The sequence below is a fragment of the Arvicanthis niloticus genome, unplaced genomic scaffold (assembly GCF_011762505.2).
Source record: "Arvicanthis niloticus isolate mArvNil1 unplaced genomic scaffold, mArvNil1.pat.X pat_scaffold_299_arrow_ctg1, whole genome shotgun sequence".
Lineage (NCBI taxonomy): Eukaryota > Metazoa > Chordata > Mammalia > Rodentia > Muridae > Arvicanthis > Arvicanthis niloticus.
The window spans coordinates 46,768-73,020 of record NW_023045957.1 but is presented as its reverse complement, the minus strand read 5'-3'; the positions used below and the strand labels follow the sequence as shown (position 1 = coordinate 73,020).

The 26,253-nt window shown below is 44.9% G+C and overlaps 1 protein-coding gene across 1 annotated transcript in view; it reads right to left on the bottom strand.

The window, feature by feature from the left end:
• LOC117701885 (polyphosphoinositide phosphatase-like) overlaps positions 1 to 26,253 on the bottom strand; it is a 50,462-nt gene that overhangs the window by 15,080 nt on the left and 9,129 nt on the right. The window contains 6 exon segments of the mRNA XM_034493290.2: positions 1,233 to 1,361; positions 5,107 to 5,255; positions 7,773 to 7,823; positions 11,716 to 11,872; positions 15,095 to 15,218; positions 16,340 to 16,438. Of these exon segments, the coding sequence (XP_034349181.1) occupies positions 1,233 to 1,361; positions 5,107 to 5,255; positions 7,773 to 7,823; positions 11,716 to 11,872; positions 15,095 to 15,218; positions 16,340 to 16,438 (709 nt within the window).

Genomic DNA, 26,253 nt, shown 5'->3' with positions numbered 1-26,253 from the left:
TGCCAGGCCCTGAGCTAGCTCTTGGAAATACAAACCAGGCTAGAACTGCACTTTAGAGCCAGTCTTGAGACACCACAGCACATTCTATTTGGTGGGGAAAAACTCGCATTCTTCCCAAAAAGACTACTTTTGGACAGAGGCAAAAGTGATTCAGGACCAATCCTGTCAGGTGGTTGAAGTGACTATAAAGTAGTAAGCCAGGTGTCCCCCCAACCTTCACTTCAAAGTCCCTGTGTCTGACACACCCCGTTTCTCCCCACACTTGGAACAGAAAAGGCAGCGTGGCCACCCCTCAAGGCTGTGCCCCTCAGCCACCCCTACAAATGCCCCAGAGTTTAGAAGAAAACATCACTAACTGATGCCCGGCCCTCCCAATCCTTTAAAGATTTTGCCATTTGCTTTTAAAAGCCTAAAATAAAAGGGATCTTATCAAGGAAACATAGAATTCACAAATGCCCTCTGTTGTCTCAAAAAGTGGCAAGAAAACTGAAGCATTGCTAGATAGCATGCCCTGCCCTCTTCCTCTTCCTCTTCCTCTTCTTCCTCCTCCTCCTCCCTGTCCTCTTCCTCCTCTTCTTCCTCCTCCCCCTTCTTCCCCCTCTTCCTCTTCATCCTCCTCCCCCTCACAGCACGATGGCACCCTGTTGAAAGGCTTCAGCATTAGCTAGAATTAGTGAAAAGTCAACCTGCAGGAGAAAAGCCAAGGTATCATCAAACTGAGCCTGGTAGCCTGACTCTAGGGCTTTCATTATAATCCTTTCCAATCAAAGTCTGCACTCTATGGTACCACGGCTACCACTGCAGCCTTTTCTATCTGATACACATCCCTCATCTCACTGCTACTTCATGTAGCTGAAAAATGACTGTCGATGGGTGGGGCCGCCCTTGGGCAGGTCCTGGGTTCTATAAGAAAGCAGGCTGAGGAAGCCATAAAGAGCAAGCCAGTAAGCAGCACCCCTCCATGGCCTCTGCATCAGCTCCTGCCTCCAGGTCCCTGCCTGGAGTTTGGGTTCCTGTCCTGACTTCCTCAGAAGATGAACAGTGATGGAAGCGTAAGCCAGATAAACCTGTTGTTCCCAATGTGGGTTTGGCCATGGTGTTTCATCGCAGCAATAGAGATCCTAACTAGGACAGGGACACAGAGTGGTGACCACAATCCCACAGTGTATGACCTTTCTACACGCTGACACCGCACGATGACGCTGTCATCTTGAATATGTATAAAAGGATACTTGACTGCCCGCAGAACCCATGAATAATGTACAACAGCCAGTCGCGATGCACGGCGTTCTTAACTACACCCAGAAGTTCACCATTCCAGACATACTTCATGTAAGGCTCACTAGAGATCCCAAAGACGCCTGAAAAACAAAAGTAACGAGAATATAAAGGCACTGACTGACATCCTGCACACTGCTAAGTTCTTCCATTTTTGCCTTCAGCGTCAGAGGACTTTCCGTGGCTGTATTCTAGGGCTCCCTACCATGAGCTTCAAAGTCACACGAGACTTTGACATTCTGACTTATTAGAGTTTTTAAATCAAAAAAAAAAAAAAAAAAGTGTGAGTCAAATGAAGGATGTGATGACAGAAGCATGAATGAAGACAAATGGAGCAAAGCGAGCCACAGAGAACATAGTCTGAGGTTACCGCAACTGGGACGAGGACTTCCGGCGCCATGACAGGGAGGGTCCAGAGTGCCCCTTACCACCTGGGGCCTCTGCCCACATCTAACAGGGGCTGCTGCGGGAATGAGAAGGATTAGAAAGCACGTGATGGCTACAGAGTAAGGGGGGGCACCACTCACACTTCCCACGTGCTATCAGCTGTTATATCAGGACTCCTTCTTGTGGAGAAATCACCAAACACACTGGCATATCAAGACGAATTTAAACTGCAGTGAGCACCACAAAACTTGTCTGAAGTGAAAAATAAGAAATAAGCGTATTTACACACGAATGGATTAAAAGCTCTGAGCAGCCAGGTAATCCCATTGTCTTCCCTTCAAAATGTGAGCTGAATGTGTTCCAATTTAATTTATAAAATCTAGGGGCTGAAGAGACGGCTCAGCAGTTAGGAGCACTTACTACTCTTGCAGAGGACCCAGGTTTGAATCAGTGCCCACATGGCGGTTCACAATAATCTGGACCTCCAGTTTCACGAGATCTAATGTCCTCTTGTGACCTCTTGGAACACCAAGCCCACACACGATGCACCATACCACACATAAACAAAAAGCAAGCAAACAAACAAGCATGGCGCCAAAGTCCTCTGCCCTCTCCGTGCATCCAGGAGCCAATGGGTGTTGTGGGCTCAGGTGTGCCCTGCTGTGCTTGCCTGGCATGCATGAGGCCCTGGGTTTGGTCCCCAGCACAGCATAAACTAGGCACGGTGGTCATGTCTGGCCCACATCTCTAATTTTGTTTTTAAGGAGAAGACAGAAGGGGGAGTTCAAGATCATCCTCAGCCCCACTGCAAGTTTGAGGCCAGCCTGGGCTACATGAGGTCCTGAAGAGAGGAAAGAGATCAAGGCACACTAGTGGCGTGGGGTAGGGGAGTGTTATATCAGACATTCCTCCATCTGTCACTTTACACAGTGACTTAGTTTTGAAATGGATAAGGTGATGCCATCTTGCCCTGACTTTGTGTCTTTCTAGACCTTCCACCACCCCTCTCACAGCCACAGGCACCATGCAACATATATGGATGGAATTGTGGTTTTTGTCTTTAAAAGTGCTGTACCCCTGAGCTTTAGCACCTAGAGACTTTCCAGAGGTGTGGTCTCTCTCTTGGTCATCGCAAATAAAGGGACTTAAATACTTTTAATTGGCTCATTAGTGTGGTTGCCAATAACTATCTCCTGTGGGGCATCTCAGTGTTTGCCTTACTTTGCCTGTACACAGGAAGTGCTGCTGCTTATCACAGAGGAGTCTGGGCTGAAGAGCTTCTGTAACGTCCTTAATGCACTTGCGGAGAGTTTAGCAAACCCACCCCTCCATCTCCTACCCTCACCCTCCATTTCTACCAGCTTCCCCAGACAGAATGACCCTGGACCCCAGGAAATGTTGGAATCCTCGTCACCAGCACCTGGCAATAGGTTACGTTAAATGACAAGGAGAAAGAGAAGTCCACTAGGCCCACGGCCTTGAGCCCAGGAGATTATTGTGGCTCGTGCACTGTAACCATGGCGTTCTTACAAGTGAAACAGGACAGCAGGCCACTGCTTGCTTTGAGATGGAAGGCCATGAGCTAACAACAGGGGATGATCCCTCGATGATGAAAGCACAAGAACTGCTTTCCCTCTTAAGCCTAGACCAGAATGCTGGTACCACCTTTGTCTCTAAGTCCCGCTCTGTGTGTCCTTCCGGGAGACGACTGTATGATACACTCTTCAATCACACCCACCTACGGCTGTTCTAGGCACAGCCCAGAAGTCACAGCAGAACCCAGACACACATTCAAATGCAGACTGCAGCGGCAAGTTCAGCAACACTTCTGGCTTTATCAAATACTCAAACTAGCTCCTCCCTTCCGTAGGCACTCCATACTTTGGGTTATAATTCGGATGTCTGAATCCCGGACTGAGGACAGCAAGAGAGCTCCCAGCCTGTCTTCAACCCAAGTGACAACCAGGTAAGCTAAGCAGACTCAAGCCAGGGGGAACATTCAACTGAAAGAACAGTCTGGGCATAGGCAGAGCCTGTGGGGAAGCACAGCCTCTCCTACTCTCCCTACTCTCCACACAGGCGCATGGGAGCACGGGTGCACAGGCAAGCCCTCTGGTCTCTTTTAGAGTGGATGCTGCCTCTGCACCCGCAGCTTCATCTCTACCATTTAAGCTGCATGGAGCAAGGGCTTCAAAGCCAGAGCTGGCTATGACTTCTCCACAGCTGGCCTACTTCAGCCAAGAAATTTTCACTTTACACTTGAAAGGACTCCGTCACAATGTCCACAATAACAAGCCATTTGCTTTAGGGTTCTAGACCAAAACCCAAAATCTGGCAAGAACAGAATTGACAAAGAGGCACCTTAGGCTAGTCTACTATGGTCTAGCAACAACCTGACAGTGCCAGGCACGCAGCTCGGCCTGTGATCGACTGATGTGACAAGCCGAGAGCAGTCACTTGCTGTGCTGACACCTCTGGGCCTCAGTTTCCTACTTAGTGTTTATGTCTACACAGCCGCCTTATACTCACCCAGCAGACACTCTATAGGGCTCAGAATACTGTATGTAAATGCCCAGCACATAACAGGCAACCCGTGGTAACTTTAGCCCCAAACTTGACTCATAACTGACCAGTTTCTGTGAATGAAAATATGATGGTGTCCACTCTACAGTATTCAAAGGGTAATTCTCCATAAAAATGTCACCAAAAGACTAGATTCTGAATGCACTCCATTAAGAAGTATACAAATAATTTCTAGAAACTGACAACATATAATTTCTGGCTGGCCTATAAATATAATCACATTGTGATTTGTAGAGACAATTTTAGAATTTTGGCTTCTTTAAAACACACACACACACACACACACACACACACACACACACAGATGCTCTAAGAATGTGTTTCACTTTAATCCCAAGTGTGAGATACGAGGCTGCTTTGGACTGTCCACAGCAGCTGACTATGATTTGCCTTGTGCTCTAGCAGAGGTGTAATTTTACCAACTGCAGACAGTTTCTGCAATTGTGTGATGTTTGGAATTCTAGGAACTTTTCAGATTGTATGAAAAATGCCAGGGCCCCGAGAGGCTGGTTGGTGGTGTTGGTCATTGGAGGGGGGAGGAGTTGGCTGTGGTTTGTTAGTAGTCATACTCAAAGAAGAAAATAAATTAGATTCAGGGATCTCTTCCTTCCCTCTCTCCCTTTATCTTTTTTCCTCTCCTATCTAGTGTCGGGGGTTGAAAGGGGGAAAAGGGTGAGAAGGGTGGAAGAAAGAAGGCCCCACAGAGTAGCAAGGGACAGCTACAGAGATTAACTTTAAATGAATTGGTCAAGTTTGCGTCTCTAAGACAACCCACAAGGATAAAGGCCACCAAGGGATAAAGGATGAGGAAAGGGAGAGACTTCATTGAGATGCCACATTCATGCAGAATTCACCTACCACTGCCACCCTGTGTGATTAACCCTTCATCTTCAAAGATGTCGAAGCTTTCCTGGCACGCCGTGGATGTCTCTGACTTTAACATCTCCAGGGGCATTCGCAGGACGGTAAGATTATACTGAAGCGAGTGTGACAAATCATAGCTATAACTGAGAGGAGAATTCAGACGTAAGAATTACAGAAGCAAAGATATTTCACGGTCTCGGCTCCCATGGGGAATTACAATCTGTGAGCTAAATTACTCTGCACCTGGTATTCCACTGAAGCAATGCCATTAAATGAGCACTGCAGACACGGCCGAATACAAACACGATTGGAAATTAAATAGAAACCTCACCATCTGACTTAATCATGAACACTAGAAATACATATTTATGAAGTGGGTCACATCCACTCGCTGATTGGCACATGTATTTTTTGTTTGTTTGTTTCATGATGAAATCAATCTCATTTCTTGTTTCAAGTCACACTGTCTTATGCCCATGAATGTGGTTCTATAGATAGGACACTGGAGTACAGTGTCCTCGTCAAAAGTGCTTGGCTTTGAGCCATAGTTTCAACATGAGCAAAAGTAACTACAAACTTCATAGTGATACAGGGGTAAGAAGATAATGTAATCTCCTACAGTGAAACATGTTCTAGGAAAATAAGAATCATATAAAAATTAACACAGTCTTTATACAAATAAAAGTTGGTCATTAAGCAGAAAAAAATTATGATTCTAATTTCATAAGATCAACAATTTTATTGAAAATAGGGTTTTTTCTCACATAATAAAACTCGACTACAATATTCCCTCTCTCTGTTCCTCCCAGCTCCTCCCCACCTCCCCTCCCATCCGGATCCACCCTCTTCCGTTTCTCATTAAAAAACAGACTTCTTTATGCACTAATAATTCCATAAAATAATAAACAAAAACTAACACACCAGAGTTGGACAGAATAAGCGAACAGAAGGAAAAGAGCCCAAGGGAAGGCACAAGAAAGAGAGCCACTCATTCACACACTCGTGAGTCCCATAAATTGGATGCAAAGAACCTGAAGGTTAAAAAGAGAGGAAAAAGAATATATATATAAATAAAATTAAAATAATAATATTAATAATAATAATGAAAGATCCACGACAAGACATTCTGAGGCAAAGACGCTGCTGAGTTCATTCTCTGCTGGCGTCCGCTGCTGGCATGAAGCCCATCCTGAAGAGTAGTTTGTTTCCCTAGTGAGACTCCCTCAGAGGAAACTAGATTCCCACTTGCAAGTGGCTATCACCAGCAGATAGCTTCTGGGGTAGGGATGAGACATGTGCCCACTTCTCCCTTCAGCTCTAGGACCCCGTCTGGTGCAGACCTGAGCAGGTCTGTGCAGGCTGCTGTGGTCTCTGTGAGTTCGTATGCATGACAAAGATCAACAATGTTTAAGTCTTTCTAGTTATCCATTTTAACACGGAATTCCAGAAACGATCTTGAGGCTCAAGTACAGTATTCAGGCAATATCTTAAGTATTACAATTCTCTTGGGAGAGCCACACATTAATTATTATTTCCCCGGTTTAGTTCCATAATTTGACTGAAATTAATTTCAGTTCTGTCTGTTAAACCCAGTCTTACCACCTTTGCTTGAGTGGAGACAAGTTATATTAAGCAGCTGGTTTCCAGTTGGCCGTGGCGCAGCCCTGAGACCCCAGCATATGTACTATAACTTGAGGAATGACTTGCGTAAATTTAGTATGGCCAAGAATGGCTCAGGAGCCCATTTCAAACAGCAGCGCCACCAAGCGTCAGTATTAGCTCACAACACTGTGAGCGGAAGATGAAGCTGTCTTATGTAAAGTAGATGAAATCAGACAAACATGGAAACCTACAAGCCACTAAGTACCTGTGGATTAAAAACTCACTTCACCTAGAACCCTCTGTTCTATGACTTAATAATTTTAGCTTTCATTATGTTTGTGTTTATTTTATAAATAAATGATTAACTCTATTAACGACTAACGACAGATCCCTGAAAATGCAAAGTGCCTGGTCTGTGTGCACTGCCAATGCACACAAATGCTGCGGGCCCTCTCTCAGGCCCAGCTCAGGTCGTTATTGGTGAACACCGTCTTGAGTCTACGTCTCAGTCTGGATACTACAGCAGACAGACTCCTCTGTCTATTACACCTGTGTCTGTCTGTCTGTCCAGCCTGAGACTGGTCACACTGCCATCTTAACACTTCGTCACAATGCTGTAACATTTGCTCGTTGTTTGTCTGTCTGCTTGCTGGCTATGTTAAATAGATCTCCACAAATGTCTCTGTACAAAGAGAGATTTCTGTTCTCTCTCCCAAAGCATACTCTTAGGATGTTCAATCTGCTTAACGCTACATTCATTCCAGCACAACTGTTCACTTACAGGGCCACCCGCAACACGTCGAGATTGAAATCCCTTTCCTATTTCTAATTAGCTTTTTCTTCATTTTGGCAGACCATCAGCTGAGACTGAACCATGGCACTGTTACAACTCTGCACCTGAAGTGATACGATTTCGTTTTTATGATTCAAAATTCCATAATGAAGTTATTTCTTTAAATCGTATTACTTTCTTCCTGAAACAAAGGTGATTTTTATAGTACCTTTACACTAGCCATTTAAAATGTCGAGAATCAAGTTTCTAAAAGGAAGAAACTTACCTAAAGTAAAAATTGCTAGATAGATCCACATTTTGAAATATCCTTAAGTACCTAAAAACAAAAAAAAATTAAAGCATGTTATAAACGCAAAGTGTTCTTTGTTATGGCTTAACATACGGTCAGGGATATCTTTACACTAGTGAGTGTGGGATATCCTTACACTAGTGAGTGTGCTCACTGAACTGAGCAATCCCAGCCAGCTCTGCATGGGTATGCATCTGCCAGGCATCGCTCAGATAGCTAGATACCTTTAACACAGTGTGCACCCCATTGTGTAGTGACTGTGCTTCCCACCCAGGCAGGGCATGGGCAGGGTACGGGAGCAAGGGAGGGATAAAGACTGTTGTTGTTGTTGTCCCCAGTCACTAAAGTAACCATAACCCCATGGGTTACCGTAACTTTAAGTTGAGAAGATTTTTATCATGGAAATAGAAGAGGGCAGAATGAAACGTGCCTCAGCCGACCACTCGTGAGACATCAGGTGACAGTTCACATTCACACTTAGGTAAGTAACTAAAACACAATTTTCAGGGTTAAAATTCTCTCTACACCCACCAGCCCTGGTCCCTCTCCAGAGGCAACTTTCAAGTTACTGCTTCCATCCTCTGGCCCTGGTGCCTTACTTTGCTGTTACAGAAATCTTCATATAGTCCACAGGACATCTTCTCAGGGACCACCTCAAACCCTGTGTGCTGTTCTACAACTCTCAGCTCCCATGCACTGCGTGAATGTAGCTGTACCAAAAACTAAGGATTTAACTTGCTCAACGGTTAGCTAAGTCATCATATATGATACAGGCCATGTGTTATTTCTGCATTCCTCAACTAGGCACTACAGCTGAGTGTGAGAGCACACACCTGTGATCCCTGCAGCTGGGTGTGGGAACACACACCTGTGGTTCCTGCAGCTGGGTGTGGGAGCAGCTGAGTGTGGGAGCACACACCTGTGATCCCTGCAGCTGGGTGTGGGAACACACACCTGTGGTTCCTGCAGCTGGGTGTGGGAGCAGCTGAGTGTGGGAGCACACACCTGTGATCCCTGTAGCTGTGTGGGAGCACACACCTGTGGCTTCTGCAACTGGATGTGGGAGCACACACCTGTGATCCCTGCAGCTGAGTGTGTGAGCACACACCTGTGGTTCCTGAAACTGGGTGTGGGAGCACACACCTGTGGTTCCTGAAACTGGGTGTGGGAGCACACACCTGTGGTTCCTGCACTTAAGAGACTATGGCAGGAAAGCTCACTGTGAGTTTAGGGCCAGCCTGAGCTCCATAGGGGACATTGTCAAGGAAAGGAAAAAGGGAAGGGAAGTGCCTTGTTTTCCTGATCTACTGTTTATTTTACAAACATTGCCTTAGCTAGGGTTCTAAATACCATGTTGAATATTAGGAATGCTAGCATATTCCTTGATAGTTCCTTACCTAAATTAAAGGCTTCCCTTTTAAAGTTTTATTGTAAGAATAAATTTTATTATAGACACTTTCAATAAATTCCTTTAGAGAGGTTGTAAGCTAAGATTGGATCATAAAGATCTGGAATTCTGCCAAGTATATTTCTGCTCCTATGAAGATACTGATAATTCTCTTTAACAACACCTTACAGTGGCAAACTGTTCTGGCAAATTTCCTACCGTCAATACAACCATGCAGTGCAGGTAGCCTCTACTTACCAAATGGACAACATACCTAGTAGTATTGTATTTTATTTCCTGATATTTTTTCCAAACATTCTTATTTACTGTATTACTAGATCACATATCTCTATAATTATATTAGAAAATATCACTTCATTCCTCCTATAACAAGCTATTGACATAATTGTACTGTATTATAGATAACGTCTACATAGTACACAGTATTATAATCATAAGATAATTTTATTTTTAAGATTATTAAATCACTATATTAAACATGACAGAGCATAGCTAAATTCTAAACGATTACCAACCATAAAAATATAAGTATGCCTTGATGTCCTTTGAATTTTTATAATATGACATCAACTGAACCCATCTAACTTCCAATCTATCAATTGATAACAGTCTTCCTCCCATTGTCAAGTCCCTAACAGTGTCACCAAACCTCTAAAAGATTTCAGACCTACAGAAAATCAGGGAACAAACAGAGTCCAGTGAAAACCAAGATGGCCTTCTTCTAATTCGCCATGAGACTCCCCTGCTTAGACACACGCAAACCCCATTTACCTACGTCACTTAACTGAGAGAAATCTGAACCTGTCCTGGACACTGACCTGACGCCACAGTGGAAACTGCAGAGCCCAGCACTGACAACATGCAGTCACAGTCAACACGCAGGTAGACCAGCTACTGGACAAAATACTCTTCCAGCCATGTATATTAACAAGGGCATGAGAGACACAGCTCAGGTCTGTGCTCAGCCTCGAGTCCTGTTCTGTGCCCACAGTACTTGGTTGTGTTTACATGTATATTCCAAAGGTGCCAAAATATGAGGAGACACTTCCAGTTGTAACCGTTTCTCACAAGCAATATCAATCTCTATCAAGAGACTCTAAATGTAATATTAATGTGATGTCCTTAGGTTATAGTCCATATGCTTCCTAACCCAATAAAGTCCTTTATAGCTCTGTGTACACGTGTGCATACGTGACAAGTCTCCACCGGGATCTAAGTGCCTTTATAGCTCTGTGTACACGTGTGCATACGTGACAAGTCTCCACCGGGATCTAAGTGCCTTTATAGCTCTGTGTACACGTGTGCATACGTGACAAGTCTCCACCGGGATCTAAGTGCCTTTATAGCTCTGTGTACACGTGTGCATACGTGACAAGTCTCCACCGGGATCTAAGTGCCTTTATAGCTCTGTGTACACGTGTGCATACGTGACAAGTCTCCACCGGGATCTAAGTGCCTTTATAGCTCTGTGTACACGTGTGCATATGTGACAAGTCTCCACCGGGATCTAAGTGCCTTTATAGCTCTGTGTACACGTGTGCATACGTGACAAGTCTCCACCGGGATCTAAGTGCCTTTATAACTCTGTGTACACGTGTGCATATGTGACAAGTCTCCACCGGGATCTAAGTGCCTTTATAGCTCTGTGTACACGTGTGCATACATGACAAGTCTCCACCGGGATCTAAGTGAAAGTCAGAGGATGCACCTGTCATGTCGGTTCTAAAATCTACAAGTGTATTGTTTTCTTTGATGACCTGCATGTTTTCAAGTGTCTTAGAAGACTACTGTCTTTACAAAAGGTCCCACATTACAGATTTGCCTGATTGTTTCTGTATGCATGAAACATTTTCAGCAGAATTACTAAGGTAGTCTGTGCTGTTCCCATTTCAAACGAAAATGTGACATCAGGATTGGAGAGTCAGAACAATCAGTGAGATGCTTAACATCATAAGACTCCACATATGGCTGCAGGCTCCCCCCACAGAGCTAGCAAGCAGGTGGGGAGACAGAAACATCACTGGGGCTCACTGGCAGCCATTCTAGCTGGAAACACAAACGGCTCCAGTTTTGGTGAGAGGCCATGTCTCAAGGGAATACAGCAGAAAAACTATATACAGCAGGACACCCAACACCCAGCCTCTGCATGCATGCAAGCCCACACACATGTGCACATATACAACACACACAACAAATAAAGAGGTGACACTGAGTGTCATCATTTGGTTAAATATGCCTACCAGTTTTAATGTAAGAAATCATTGCTCGTCTCTGTAAACAATCAAAAGCTCTGCGTTTATTTAGCAGGCTGACGCTCTGTGAACCTTGCTCCCACACCTGGCGGCTTCAGCACCAACTGCTGAGCCGTGTCGGACTGCAGAAAAGACCTACACAGTCCCTAGCAGAAACTGGAATTTTGATCCAACACTTGATGTTGCTATACAACATTTGTATTTCTTTGGTTCTGCTGCTGTCAAAAACAAATAATAAGTTGTCAGTGCCGGTGCATACCTAGCTTCATCCGGGTGAGTAATCCGAACAGAGTCATTGGGGATATATATCATGCTTGTATCTTCAATCTTATATATCGCATGGCCTCCGATATCTGCCATCTTCCTCCGCTTAGTTACTAATACAATATAGTAGCCTTCTAAGAACCTGACAAAACCTGCAGATAAAAAAAAAACAAATATAATGTCACATAGACTTAGCAATGCAAATGAGTTTAGAAACATATTTACCAAAGACTTTACACATTACCTACTTTGATACTTTTATAACTTTATAGTCATATAAATTTTTGGCAATTACATAACCTAAAATTATTTTGGGTGGCTAAGTTGGTAGACTATTTGCCTAGCATGCACAAGGCCCTGGGTTCAGTCCCAGTACTGATTAAATCAGGCCCAATGGTATGAACTTATCATCCTATTTCTTGGGATGGAAGCAAGAAGATCAGGTGTTCCAGGTCATCTTCAGCTATATAACGAGTATGAGGATAACCTGGGTTATATAACCTAGTCCCATGTACACACACACACATGATTAGACATAGAGAATACCTATAGAATACATATTGTATATAACATATACATTATATATAAGATTATATGAGGAGAGTTAACCCTTTCAATTCTGCATAAAGAAAACCTTCTATGCCGGGCAGTGGTGGCGCACGCCTTTAATCCCAGCACTTGGGAGGCAGAGGCAGGCGGACTTCTGAGTTCGAGGCCAGCCTGGTCTACAGAGTGAGTTCCAGGACAGCCAAGGGCTACACAGAGAAACCCCGTCTTGAAAAGCAAAAAAATTTTAAATAAATTAATTAAAAAATACTTTCTTAATTTTAAAATATCAGTACTTGATTTAATAAATTTAACTAACATGGAACTTATTAATGTACATGGATGAGTGCATATGATATTAAGTGCACATTCTCAGCCCTCAAACACGTATCCAGTAATCAGGAGATTTTGAAGGACTCGTCAAGTCTCAGGAGAAGGCAAATGAAAGGAACCAACCGTGCTGTGTTTGCTACTCTTCTTGTCAAGGGAGGGAGACTGACTTTGGCTCCCTGTTTGCCGAGACAGTCCACAGGGTGGAGAAGAAACGGCACAGAAGCATGAGGAAGAAGAGGGGTGGTCACACTGCAGCTACAGTGGAACAAAAAAAGCCGAGACAGGAAAATGCTATCATTCCTTCTGTTCAGTCTCCAGCCTACGGGACAGTGCTGCCCAGGGGGGGGGGGCATTCTCCTGCTCAGGTTCGCCTTTCTGAAAACACACTCACAGACGTACCCGCAGAGTCTCTGTGGTAATTCTAAATCCTACCAAGTTGAGGGAAAAAAAATAATAATTCAAAAATGGCAGGGTATAGTAAAAGTTTCAATAGCAGAGTTAAAATAGGAAGTGCTAACTGGAAACTTGAAATGACATAAGGTCCATATTAGTCGTTAACACCAGCAGCCATGACCCAGTATATACCACAGCAGGCTTAAGGAACTCTCAAGCTCCCGCCATTGAGGAACTGTGATGTGAACACTCTGAACAACCTGCCTTTGCCATGATGATGAATTCCCAGCATCCCAGATCCTATAGGTACCCGGGCACCTAGGACCCCTACTGCCGCTTCTATAGAGTCCTCGCCTCTCTTCCCTCTTTCCACCTGTACCATAATGCTCCCTCAGGATGCAGTATAAATCTCTGCTCCTGGAAAGCTCTCCTGCCCCTTCCAGATCTGAGTAATACAAACTCCAATGTGACTGGACTTTCATTATGTGACTTGGCTGTGTACGTACAGCTTACAGTCGCCTTGTCTGTCCTGGCTTCTCTCCTCTGTCCTAGCCCAATCAGGCACAGAGCTATCTGTGACAACTTATGTCACCTGGAAGACAACTCTCCTCCCAGAGTGGATTAACCGAGGCAGGAAGATTCACTCTGAAAGTATGCGTTACCACTCATGGGCTGGGGACCAGGGCTGAATGAAAAAAGGCTGGAGAAGCTAGGCTGCACACCAGGGTTCACTCCTCTCTGCTTCCTGACTGTGGCTGCACTGTGACCAGCTGCCTAGGCCACTGCTGCTGTGCCTTCTCGGCCATGAAGGGCTGTGCCCTCCTACTGTGAACCAAAGAGACCTTCCTTAAGCCACTTTCTCACAACCAGGGAAAAGAATATCATCAAGCAGCAGAGAGGTTGAATGGTCTGTCACCAGGAGGGGCGCACAGAGCATCGGAGCACAGGAAAGGAAGGGGCGGAGCTTGAGTTAAAAAAAAAATGGGAGGATCAGGCCCAGGCTAAAACAGATCAACACCAGGTTAGCTGGGGAGGCACACAACTCTAATCCCAGCACTTGGGACACAGAGGCAGGAGGATATCTGTGAGTTCAAGGACAGCCTGGTCTACACATCAAACTCCAGGCCAGACAGGGAGACCCTGCCTCAGAGACGTTGGGGAAGAGATCAACATCAGGTCTTTGAAGTGAACTAAAGCCCCACATTCCCTGCAAAGCTAGCACAGCTTGGAAACCCTTATCTGAAATTCCACGGACCTTGCTAAAAATGGAAACCGTGTCTCTGAGTCACAGTGATTTACACTGTACAGTAAGAATAGAATCCTTCCCTCTGTGATTTTGAAGAAACGTTCTCATTGAGTAAGAAAGGGGTCACTGTGCTGGAGTCAACTTGATAGGAGCTAGGGTCATCGGGCAAGAAGAAATCTTAATCAAGAAAATGCTTCTCCAGGACTGGCCTGAATGCAGAGGACCCAGCTCACTGTGGGTGGTACCCTTTGGCTGGCAGTCCTGGATCCTGTAGAAAAGCAGGCTTCCCAAGCCATAAGGAGTAAGCCAGTGAGCAGCAGTCCTCACGGCCTCTGCATTGTCCCTGCCTCTAATTCCTGCCTTGAGTTCCTGCCCTGACTTCTCTAGATAATGAACTATAAACACAAGCCAAATCAACCATTTCCCCAAATTGCTTGTGGTCATCCTATTAACACGGCAATAGAAAATTCCAATTAAGGCGTCACCCAAAGGAGTCTGTGACAGGCTGTACTGTAGCCTGTCCTGTTCAATCTAAAGCAAGTTTTACTGAATCTGTAATTCTAGCTGATGGGAAGTGAGGCAGATGCTTATAGCTCAAGCTAATTTTTACTTCTCATTCCACAGCAAGCCAGACATTAGATACCTCCAAACATCTCTCTATTTCTTTATTTCTATATAAACCTGAACGGTGCTGAGCACATGAGTGGATAGTGTTCAAATGTCTGATAGACTGATAGTGATGTTTGAAGCAGAGCCATAGGGGATGAGTCAAGGCTGTGCAGCTACAGAGACATACGAGCTCTCTTTAAGTAATCTGTACCAACATAAAGAAACAGGCAAGGAAGGCTCTTCTTACCTACAACACCAAAAGCCGAGACAGCTCGAAACAACCCGGAGGACCCTTTCTGGCTCATCTTTGTTCTGTTTCCTAGATCCAGGCGGCCAAGGAGTTCCCGCACTTCCTGTTGCGTGTACACGTGCTGTGAAACAAGCACGCCTGTGAGACTGCTTCCCCTGCAGGACTCATAAACGACTCTGTCAACTGTGTCACGTCACGACATAGTGGCAGGTATGTAACAACACGTAAGGCTGAGGCCTGGCTCACACTGCTGTGTTCGAAAATTATGTCAACGCTTTAGAGTGTGAGCTGGAGACTCAGAGCTCTAAGGGATCCACCTAAGTCAGTAAGTTTGCGAAGCCCTAAAAATGAAATGCAAACCCCCAACTAGACGTGCATTTGTATGAGGCAGCCCAAAGCTCCTCAAGGGTCTTCCTGACCAATCATCCCCAGCACGTAAAGACAACACCAACACCTCACTGTATCCATAGAAGCTTCCGGGCAGATCCAGGGGCAGGGACTCCCAGGAGTAGTTCAGGAAATCAAAAACCATAACAATGAGTTTATCCACAATCGTTAGAACACAGGACATACTTCTGAAAAGATCTTAATGAAAATTATTCCAAACTGTAACTACTAATGTATTTCACAAAACTGGGACCTATATGGATTCAGAAATATTTATCTAGGAAATTCAACACAAAGAATAAGTTCCTTCATTTGGAAAAGCTAAAAATTAACACGTCATCACCACTACCTTATATGGTACCTTTGACTAACAGCCTCGTGTTCTTGATTAATTTGAGCCTTTGCACTCCTGAGTCTAGACAGCACAGGATCTGCATAACAATTGTTTAGTGTTTCTTAGTGCACAGCAAGCCTTCAAATGTGCTTTCCATCAGCATAATGAAACATCTGTACTGAAGCACAGTAATACACACTCTGGTAGATGCAATATTAGTTACACTGAATCCTTAAAAAAGGTCAGTAGGTTAGGAAAATATCTTCATTGTCTTTCTAGGGGAATCTGTGCTCTCAGAAACAAATCAATTGAAGGACGAAGTATAATTCTGCCTAATTTCTCAACACCAGTCATTTCTAGAAGCTAATTAGAAAATTGAGGTGTGTGGTTAAAATCATACCACAGAAACAACAGCAGCAAAGCCCAGGTGCCATCCCACTAAGAGCTGTGATTTCACCTCCTCTGAACAACACATGCTGGAGAGCCTGCACGCAGGACTTACAGGGAGGCCTGCGACTTACCCTGTCGTCAATTACCACCAAATCCTTTGGCTCTGTTCTATCGATTTTCAGGACTCGGTACTTCGTCTCTGCGTGATTGCTCCCAACGAGAAAGTACCTCTGTAAAGAAAGAGAATGTCATTTTAAAGGCATCTTGCCCTGCAGACATTTTTATAACTGCATTACATTTTGAAGACACATTAATAAAGTCGGGTTGCTCTTTAAAGCGTACGTTGGTTATGTACAACTAGCGGACTAGAGGGACTGACTCCAAAGGTCAATTTTTAAATTGAGATGTTCTTAGGGCTTCAAGATAAGTATCTGATGTCTGAAATAAGCCCAGGACCTAGGTCAGATGAATTTAATTCTATTATAACATTAGAGGCGGCTTCCATGGTGTATAAGCAGCCGCGCTGACAAGCTCTAGCAAGCTCAAGATAATGAGGAAGTTCAGACAATTACAGCTACTAGAATATTACAGCTTGACACATAAGTCTGAAAGTCTTCTGGGTCAAGGAGGAAAATGGCTGTGAGGAGCAACTCTGAGGGCTTGCCCCGTCCAAGGGACTGCAAGGGTGCACAGTCCCTGCAGGACACGTGGGGTGTGCCACCAGATGGGCATGAGACTGGGGAGGTAGAACATGCTTAAACCCTGGGAATCTCAGAGATTTGAGATGACATGAGCGAAGCTGCTTCCCCCTGCCTCCATGTCTGCTCTGGAGCACGTAACCAAGACCTAAGCTAAGATGAGCATGGGAAGTCAGTCATATTCATCATACTCCTGAACACAGCAGCCTTAGTTGCTGCATTACTGGGAATGATACAGATAATAATGTCAAAAGTAGTAACCCTGTATTTACACATAAAATTCATAAGCAAAACTAAGTGGATTGCTTTATTTTGGGTGGTGCTAAGAATCAGACCAAGAGCCCCATACACGCTGAGTACACACTCTGCCAAGCTATCTCCCTAATTCAATTACTCTTAAATTACTTTAAAGGAGATAAGTAAAATCTCATTAGCAAAAATAAATAATGTAAAAATATTTTGCTTCAAACGTGTCCTTTCAAAAGTAATACTTTTTTTCTCACATTTAAAAGATTGAGAAGACACTGCCATAATCAGCCGGCATTTTTACCATCTCACTGGCCGTGCGATGTACAGATGAAAAAGCAATCAAATACTAAACACAGCTGTCTGCTGGACAGTGTCAAATGTCAAGCTGGAGAGCATGCGCCATCGGAAGCCAAAGCCGAGAAGACAGAGGTTGGAGCTGGGGCTGTGTAAAATGACGGAGGAGTCTCGGGACTTCAAGATTGAGTACAGTTTTAAGAATTTACAGTCTGCAGAATTCCGTTACAATGTTTTCTATTCAAATCTGTAAGGTTAATAAAACTCACTGAAGCTCTTACTAAGTGTACGTGTCACATAATAACACAACGGTAACAGTATCTCGTTAAAGCTGTTCCTCGTGTTCAACGGGGACATGAGATTGAATTGTCTAATAGCAACATGACTACGTCTTAGTTTGGGTAAGTGGTTTTTATTATGTTTGCAGTGAAACTCACCTAAGGGCACATCTCTCAGAATGTATCCTGTTGCTAAGCAACAATGACTTTGTTTATAAACGTCTGATCTCCCCACAGGTTATGAAGAACAGAACCTACATGCTGCCGACACCAGTTAGAGGAAGACTAGCTGAGGTGCTTAACCCCTCATATCCTAGAATAGGTAGGGTCTCCTTGACACTGTCAGTTGTAAGGAGTAAATAAAGCGATTATAATAACAATTAGAAAACAAAATTGAGACATACAGTAACAGGACTCGAGGTACCGGGGGAGCAGCTGGCCAGAGAGGGAAACTGAGGGGGAGAAACTCAGAATCTCAGCCATGAGCCCCAGCTCACTGCTTAGAGGAGCAGGAGACCAGCCTGATAAAACAGCCAACCAAATAAATTAGAAAAAAAGATTTGCAAGCTGTTTATACTTGATACCAGAAAGGGAGCCACCTTCCTGAAGTCTTGAAGATAAACAGCACCAAGGAGAGCAACTAGCAAGAAAAGGCCTGAGAGAGATTGCTGTGTTTGTAACAAAAACAAGATGAAGCCAAGAGATGCTCACAGAGCACCTGACACACTGAGGAGAATGTTCCCTTGCAGATAGCAGAGCCTCACAGAGAGCAGGCCCTCACAGAGAACAGGCTCTCACAAAGAGCAGACCCTCACACAGAGAGTGGGCTCTCACAAAGAACAGACCCTCACAGAGAACAGGTTCTCACAGAGAGCAGACCCTCACAGAGAGCAGACCATCACAGAAAGCAGGCCCTCACAGAAAGCAGGCCCTCACAGAAAGTGGGGGCTCTCACAGAGAACAGGCTCTCACAGGGAGCATATCCTCACAGAGAGCAGACCCTCACACAGAGAGTGGGCCCTCACAGAGAACAGAAACTCACAGAGGACAGGCTCGCACAAAGAGCAGACCCTCACACAGAGAGTAGGCCCTCACAGAGAGCAGGCCTTCACAGGCAGAGGCCCTTACAGAGAGCAGACTGTCACGGAGAGCAGGAAAAGGACATAAGAAGCAATAATGACAATAATAGAAGGGGACTCCCCTCCCAAAGGGGAGTAAGTTGCACTGCAGGTCCAAAATGGGACCAGCTTGGGGGGGGGGGGGAGATATACCTATCTGCTATCCATCTTTATGCTAGAAGAGACAACTATGCAAACTAACAACCATAAGTGGTACACTGAAAGATGAATATAGGCACTTCCCTCACTTGAAGACTGTCAGAGTAAGTCACCAGGGAGACAGTGCTGTCCAGATACTGTGCTTCTCCGTGAAGGACTTCTAAACAAGACTGTGAAGAGACCATGAAGTATTGCCTGTTCCACTCAGCCCAAAACACTTTGTTATATGTGAACTTACTAGCTACTTCCAAGGCCCTGTGTGCATTTTTTTATGGCTAGCTTCCTACCCCTCAATAACCTGACACTCCCTCCCACCAAGCTCTATGGTTTTCACTTCCAGGGCGATCTACCCCCACAGGCACTGGAGTTAGGAGAATGCCGCATAACACAGATGCGCCTTGCCCTTGATGGACAGTCTTCTCTATCGTCTACATGAATGGCCCTTCTCCAGGCAAGCACACAGAAAGATGGATGTCCTCACCCAGCCACTCAGTTAAGGAGATATGTCAGCTCTCAAAGAGGTAAAACCCCCACGTGAAACTCCTTGTTGTTACAGATCCTGGGAATCTAAATACTCATTGCAATAAGATTGTGTTTAGGCAGTTCATAGTTAGAGAGACAAGGATCTTGACGCCGTGGTGGGCATCAGCAAACGTGTTAGCTGCCTTTGGGGCACACGTAAGAAGTTAGCTCATTCCCTCTCACATCCAGACGCTCTGGGAGTTGGAAGAGCCAAAAGGTAAACAGTCCACAGACTGAGAACCGTGAGTGGGGACTGGGGAAGTCATGCGAGGATCCACAGGCTCGGCCCTCAGAAATGCTTTTAAAAGGATGTGTGCAGAGAACAGCGCCCTCGTGTGGACACCATTCTGAGGCTCTGAATGGCCTGAGGAGGAGAATCACTGTCTGCACTGCCCTCTGATGGCTGGCCAAACTCTACTTCAGCGCCCATTTGGTTTTTTAATAATTTTTTTTTTTTAAAGAGCTAATTTTCCAGAAAAAGCTATTTCCACTCAATCCCATTTTCTCCCTGTTAAATACAGCAATTCTGTGACCATGCAAACTCACAATGTCAGACTGAATAATATGACTCAAGACGGATCTCCTCATTTGGGAGATTAAAATCGTTTTCATTGCCTTTCCTCTCCCCCCCCCCTTTTTTTTTCTTTTTTCAAATCTACAGTAAAATTACCATGCAATGAACATCCTGACCCTTGCCTGGACTCACCAGCTGTTAGTACTGCTTTGGGTATCCTGGTTAGGTTTTTTTTTGTCAGGATGACAAGGTAGAGTCATTTGGGAAGAAGGAACCTCAATTTAGAAAATTCCTCCAGCACACTGTCCTGTGGGCAAGCCTGTGGAGAGTGTTCTTGACTGGTTATTGATGTGGGAGGGCCCGGCCCTCTGTGGTCCCTGTCACCCCTGGGCTGGTGGCCCTGAGTTGTATAAAAAAACAGACATAACCTCCCAAATCTTGAGAAAGGCATGATATCCAGATACAAGAAACATTCAGAATTTCAAACACACATGACTATAGAAGTACATGCCAGACATACTCAGGTTAGGTTGTTTACAGGACAAAGAGGAAGCATTACACTGTGCAAGAGGGAACTGTCAAGTAACAGGCTAACACCAAGTTAGAGACTAGCAGCAGACTTCTCAGAAGGACTCTAAATGCCGGGAGGCCATGGATATATTTTGGGTCCTGAAAGAAAATAACTACAAACCAAGATTATGGCAGCTAGCAAGGCTCTCCTTCACAGTGAAGGTTCTACAAGGAAAGACCTTCCGTGCTAAGGACAAGTGAAGAAGACGCATGGCCTCTAGACTGGAATTACAAAAGACGCTTAAAGGAATTCTAAGCCCAGAAGAGAAAGGCTCTAGTGAACACCAACAGTGTGTTCAATGTGACTAAATTCACTAGGAAAAGATACAACCATGAGGAATAAGAAAGCCAGGAAACAAATCAAAACCATAATGAGTCAAAACGGAACAAACAAAAACACTCGGGTAGACTTGCTGGATAAAACTTCAAAAGTGGAGAAGAGAAGAATTGTGCATGGTGCGTGGGTAGGATTCTGAGAAAAGGGAAGAATTTGGGAGACCCTTCTGATCCTCCCAAATATCCCCACCACAGCATGCCTCCAGTCAGGAAAAGCCAGGGTGTGGGAGGAGGCAGAAGAGTAACTGCAAAGAGAAAGGCTTACCCAAGAAGAGAAACAGTTTACACAAATGAACCTCCGGCAGAAATAGAAGACTGGGGTTCCTTGGACCCCAGAGTATTAGAAGATAAAAGAAGATATCACTCTCATCCCCCCACACAAGAAAAAAAGAAAACAGAACAAAACAAAATGCAAAGTCAGCACACGTTTCTGAAGAGAAAAAGCAAGTTTCAAACTAAAAATCTAGACTAAAATGACATACTTTGTCTTGTCAGTCATTGTTGCCATTTATGGGGTTCACAGCTGGGTTAGAGGATGGTGACCCTCACCCCACCCCACTCCCAGCAGCCCGCACAGCACCTTCTAGTGCTATGAAAGCTAACCCACAGGGGACAGCTTCCTGCTCAGTGCCAACTTGGTTTTTTCTGTCCTGTGATCAGTGTGTGTGCTGCCTTCAGCAGCAGGGTCTAACCAGCAAGTTCCGGTGAGCAGAAGGGAAAAGGCCTGCATTGCTTAGGGGACCAAGAGCTCCTCGGGAACCCATACTTGCTCTGCTTTCAGTTGGCAATTTAGGGATTCTGGGAGGAACTGCTTAAGATATGTATTTCTCCCATTAAATTCATATACATTTATATACTTGATTCATATACAGTTCTATATAGTTATACAAATTCATATATATTTCATATACATAGCTTATAAAATACATTTTATATAGCTTTTTCAAACATCCTTAGAGTTATTTTTTCCTCTCCTCACTTCCTCCCACCCCTATCTCCCACCCCTCTCCACTTCCTCCTCACCCTACCTCCCACCCCTCTCCACTTCCTCCTCACTTTCTCCCACCCCTACCTCCCACCCCTCTCCATATGCCATGGCTGCAATAAGAGCAGAAATGTGTGGGGTAACCAACTGCTTTCTGGCTGGATTTGAGGTAACCAGCTGCTTTCTGGCTGGATTTGAGGTAACCAGCTGCTTTCTGGCTGGATTTGAGGTAACCAGCTGCTTTCTGGCTGGATTTGAGGTAACCAGCTGCTTTCTGGCTGGATTTGAGGTAACCAGCTGCTTTCTGGCTGGATTTGAGGTAACTAGCTGCTTTCTGGCTGGATTTAGAGCCTGGTCTAGAGGAAGGAACTCCTGCCTGATGCTGCAGACCCCGTCAAGAACCCACGTTGGAGAGCTCACACTCATCAGAGGTATTTCTGCTACAATTTTTCTGCTAAATGGACACAGTATCAAACTGTCCTTTAGTCTTAGCTCTGTATACACAGATGAGGACAGCTCTCAAAATGCACCAGAGAAGTTTCATTTTGCTGTAGGCAACAGCTAATGCAGAAAGTCACAGCTGGGATACCTGTAGCAACATGCACACACAGAGTTAAGGCCCATGGTGGAAGAGGAAGCAGGAAGATTCTAGAGAGAGTTAGAAGTCAGGGGGCACCAGAACAAAATAGTGTCTTCAGGACATGACAGGACTCAAGACCTAGAAACTATGACTGCCTACACAAAACAAGCACAAAATCAAGCCAGTCAACACCGTAGCACGGGGAGTGAGCGGTCATGAGCCCTCACCTCTGACTGAGAAGCTATGGTCAGTCAATGGCATCTGGAGAAGGGAGAGTCTAGTTTTTAATGGCATGGGCTCTGATAAATCAACCACACTTCAGTGGGTGTCCCCACACTCAAGTAGGATACAGGCAGCACGAACTGGACTCAATGGGTTATTATCTTTAAAAAGAGGAACAAAGGTGGAGGGAGACGGAGGTAGGGGTGGATCTGGGAAGAGCTGGGGAGGTGAGAAGGGGTGTGGATACAATCAAAACACAATTTATGAAATTCTTAGAGACGATAAAAATATAGAAACAAAGTAACATCAGATATTCTCAGGTTCAGCACAGAGTTATGACAGACAGGTGGGTGATGCCATCTAAGTAAGGACAGCATCCATTTCAGTATATAAGTCGGGACTAAATTATCAGTCGCACTGGAGAGTAGCAGCAGGGTCCACTGTTTTATAATCCAGACTCCATGGCTTATTCCTACATCACTGCAATCAGTTCTAAGTAAACAGATTGTGAACCAGTACTGAGCGTGTTACCGAGGGTACTCGGGTGTTCAGATAAAGCGTCAAGAGGTACCACTGTCGCCATGAGCCCAGAACTCTGCACACCTCGGATGTAAAGACAGTAGTGCGGTTGGCTCACTGTCACCCAGACAGAATTATTCTTAGAAAGCTAAACCACACCCACCTGACCCATTTCATAATTTCATAGCAAAATATATTTTCAGTTACTATTTTTAAAAAAAAAAATTCAAGCAATTCAACATGACAATAAAAGCTACATACACAGCCTTGAAAATAAAAACTATCATAGTCTGGTGGCCCTCCATTTCACTATCAATCAAAGAAAGGCGCCTAGACATTTTTAGACATGTATAGGCCAAACAAAAAAACAAAACAAAACAAACAAAAAAAAAAACCCAGAACACAAAAGCTTTCTAATGTTTAGAGTGTTCCGCCAAACTAAGGTTATAAATCAAAACACAAGAAATCATGTGATCCAGGAAAGCAGGGACATTATCAAGGAGAAGCAACATGTCCCTGAAGGGAGAACCCGGGGCAGCTGTACACAAGACTGAGGGACGGCAAGTGCAGACCAGAGCCACGCGTCAAGGTGAAAGCTATGCAATACCTAGGACATAAATGTGCTGGCAGGAGATTTGCACAGCTCGGCAAGTCTGGGGCTAAACGTGCTATAAGGTCATAGTGACGAACAGGATGGGGAGGAAGGAGAGATCATCCTCCGTGTTGGCCGGGGCTTTGGCAGTGATGGGCCACAGTTCCAATGGTGGAAGGGAAAAGAAAAGCTGCCCAGAAGCACCACGGAACTGAAAGGAGCAGCAACTGAGGCTGCACAGACGGCTCAACAGTCAGGACCACTTATTGCCCTTCTAGAGGACTGGGGTTCAGATCCCAACCCAACCACCTACAAGTCTCGCTCTAGGGGACCTGACGCCCTCTTCTGGCCTCCACGGGCACCTCTCTCTCTTTCTCTTTCTCTCTCACCTTCACACACACACTCATACACACACACACACAACCTGTTTTTAAAAGCACAATAAGTGGATCATACCATCTGCACTCCTCAGACATGTAAACTTGAATGCATTTCTTAAGAATGAGGCACATGAGATCCTCACGGCTAGGCAAAGGGAGCCTGGGCAGCTCACCTCTCCAGCCCTGCTGTCGGCAGCACACCGAGCTTATTGAGGGACAGGGGGTGAGGCGGGCAATTGGATATTTAAAAAACAAAACAAAAAAAAAAAAAAAACACAACAACAACTAGCCATACTGAAGTGAGTTGAGTCTCTTCTGAAAATTGTCATTGTTCAAGAAGAGCTTAAAATGTGTCGGTAACTTTGACAGGGGTGAGGTAAAAAGATGAATGTGTTTCTAAAATATCTATATAGGAAATCAGAAAGGAATACAATAGGCAACTCGTTTAAAAGGAAATACAGAGTCTACTAACATTCTCTCCTTTTATAATGACAGGCTAATTCATTATTCACTTTTCATCTGAGGGAAGAAAATCAGCTTTGAAAAAGGAGAGATTTCAGGTTGTATGACAGCTTCAACTAATGTTCAACTTCAGCTGAACTTTCACGTTAAATATACTATTTTAAAAGAGCATCTTGAAGTTGCTTCTAGCCGTCTCGAGGTGTTGCAGGCCTGCTGTCTCCATATCTAATCTATCAACCAAGCAGTGAGTTAATGCAGCCCGGAAGCGGGAAGCAAGCCTCACAAGCATGCCACCCTGACAGGAGGTACTCAGCTTGACTGATGGGGAAGCTTCACATTCCCCGCAGGACTGTGAAATTCCATCCTCTCAGCCTCATCTCTGAACTGCCATAACTATGCTTCTCTCTCCTGGACGACATCCATGGTTCCCTGCTCGCACGCCATACCACACTGTACCACACCGTACCAACCTCTCTTGCTCCCCAGTCACACAATAAAGGTTAAGAGGCATTCCTCGTGGTACCATTCTTATTTTACTCAAGTGCACTGGCTAGGGATTAAAGATGGCTCCCTAAATCCTTTTAGAGGGAGTGCACTCACCTCAGAGCATCACCCACTGAGCACCCACAGTCACCTCAGAGCGTCACCCAGTGGGCACTGTACACTGGGAGGCGCACTGCAGATCCACTCAGGACAACGTGCTGACCCCTGGAGCAGCCCCTGCTCTCACTGACGAGAGCAAACCTCCAAAGCAAAAGGCAGCCTGAGGGAGCTGGGTGCCAGGCGAGCAGGTCCATTTGCCAGGGAGCTCGCACTTCAAGGACTGGGACCTTCTGTGTGCCATACACCACCCCTTCCCCTTCCCCTCCAAAGACCTCTCAGGATTCACCTCTGCACAGGAAACTGTGACAAACTGAACTTCGGAGCAGGAGCAAACACACCCAGTTACCTTTCTAGATGAAGGCTGGGCGTGAGAGGCAGCCATCTTGCCTACTATATTGTTCTCACTCCAAACCATACCTTCACCTCAACCAAAACAAGCATGCTCGCGTCTTTCAATACTTGCCAACTAAGACTTTAACACACGAGAACGGGGTCTACCTCAACTTCAACGCTTTAATTGCTGGCCAGCTGGATAGTTCATCATATTCACTGTTCTTTCTGCTGAATTATCTACTTATTAGCTTAGCTTTTAAAAAATTATTTTTATTTATGTGGGGGTGGTGGTGAATTAGGCGCATACATGTAGGGGCTCCCAGAGAGACAGAACACTGGATCCCCTAGAGCTGGAGTTACAGGTAGTTGTGAGCCACCCAGTGTGGGTGCTGGGAAACCAAACTCTGGGCCTCTCCAGGAGTGGCAAGGGATCTAACCACTGAGCTGTCTCTCTAACCCCTACCTTGTCATTTTCAAGTGGCTTTATTTTGCTGATTACTTATATAATATTTAGAATGTAAGGATATAGGATATATTACACTGTTATTCTGGTTACTAAACCCCCTCCGTCTGTCATTCTTGACTATTTTTAAACTATATTTGCAGTTTTAAGCCAGGAAAGAAAGTAATA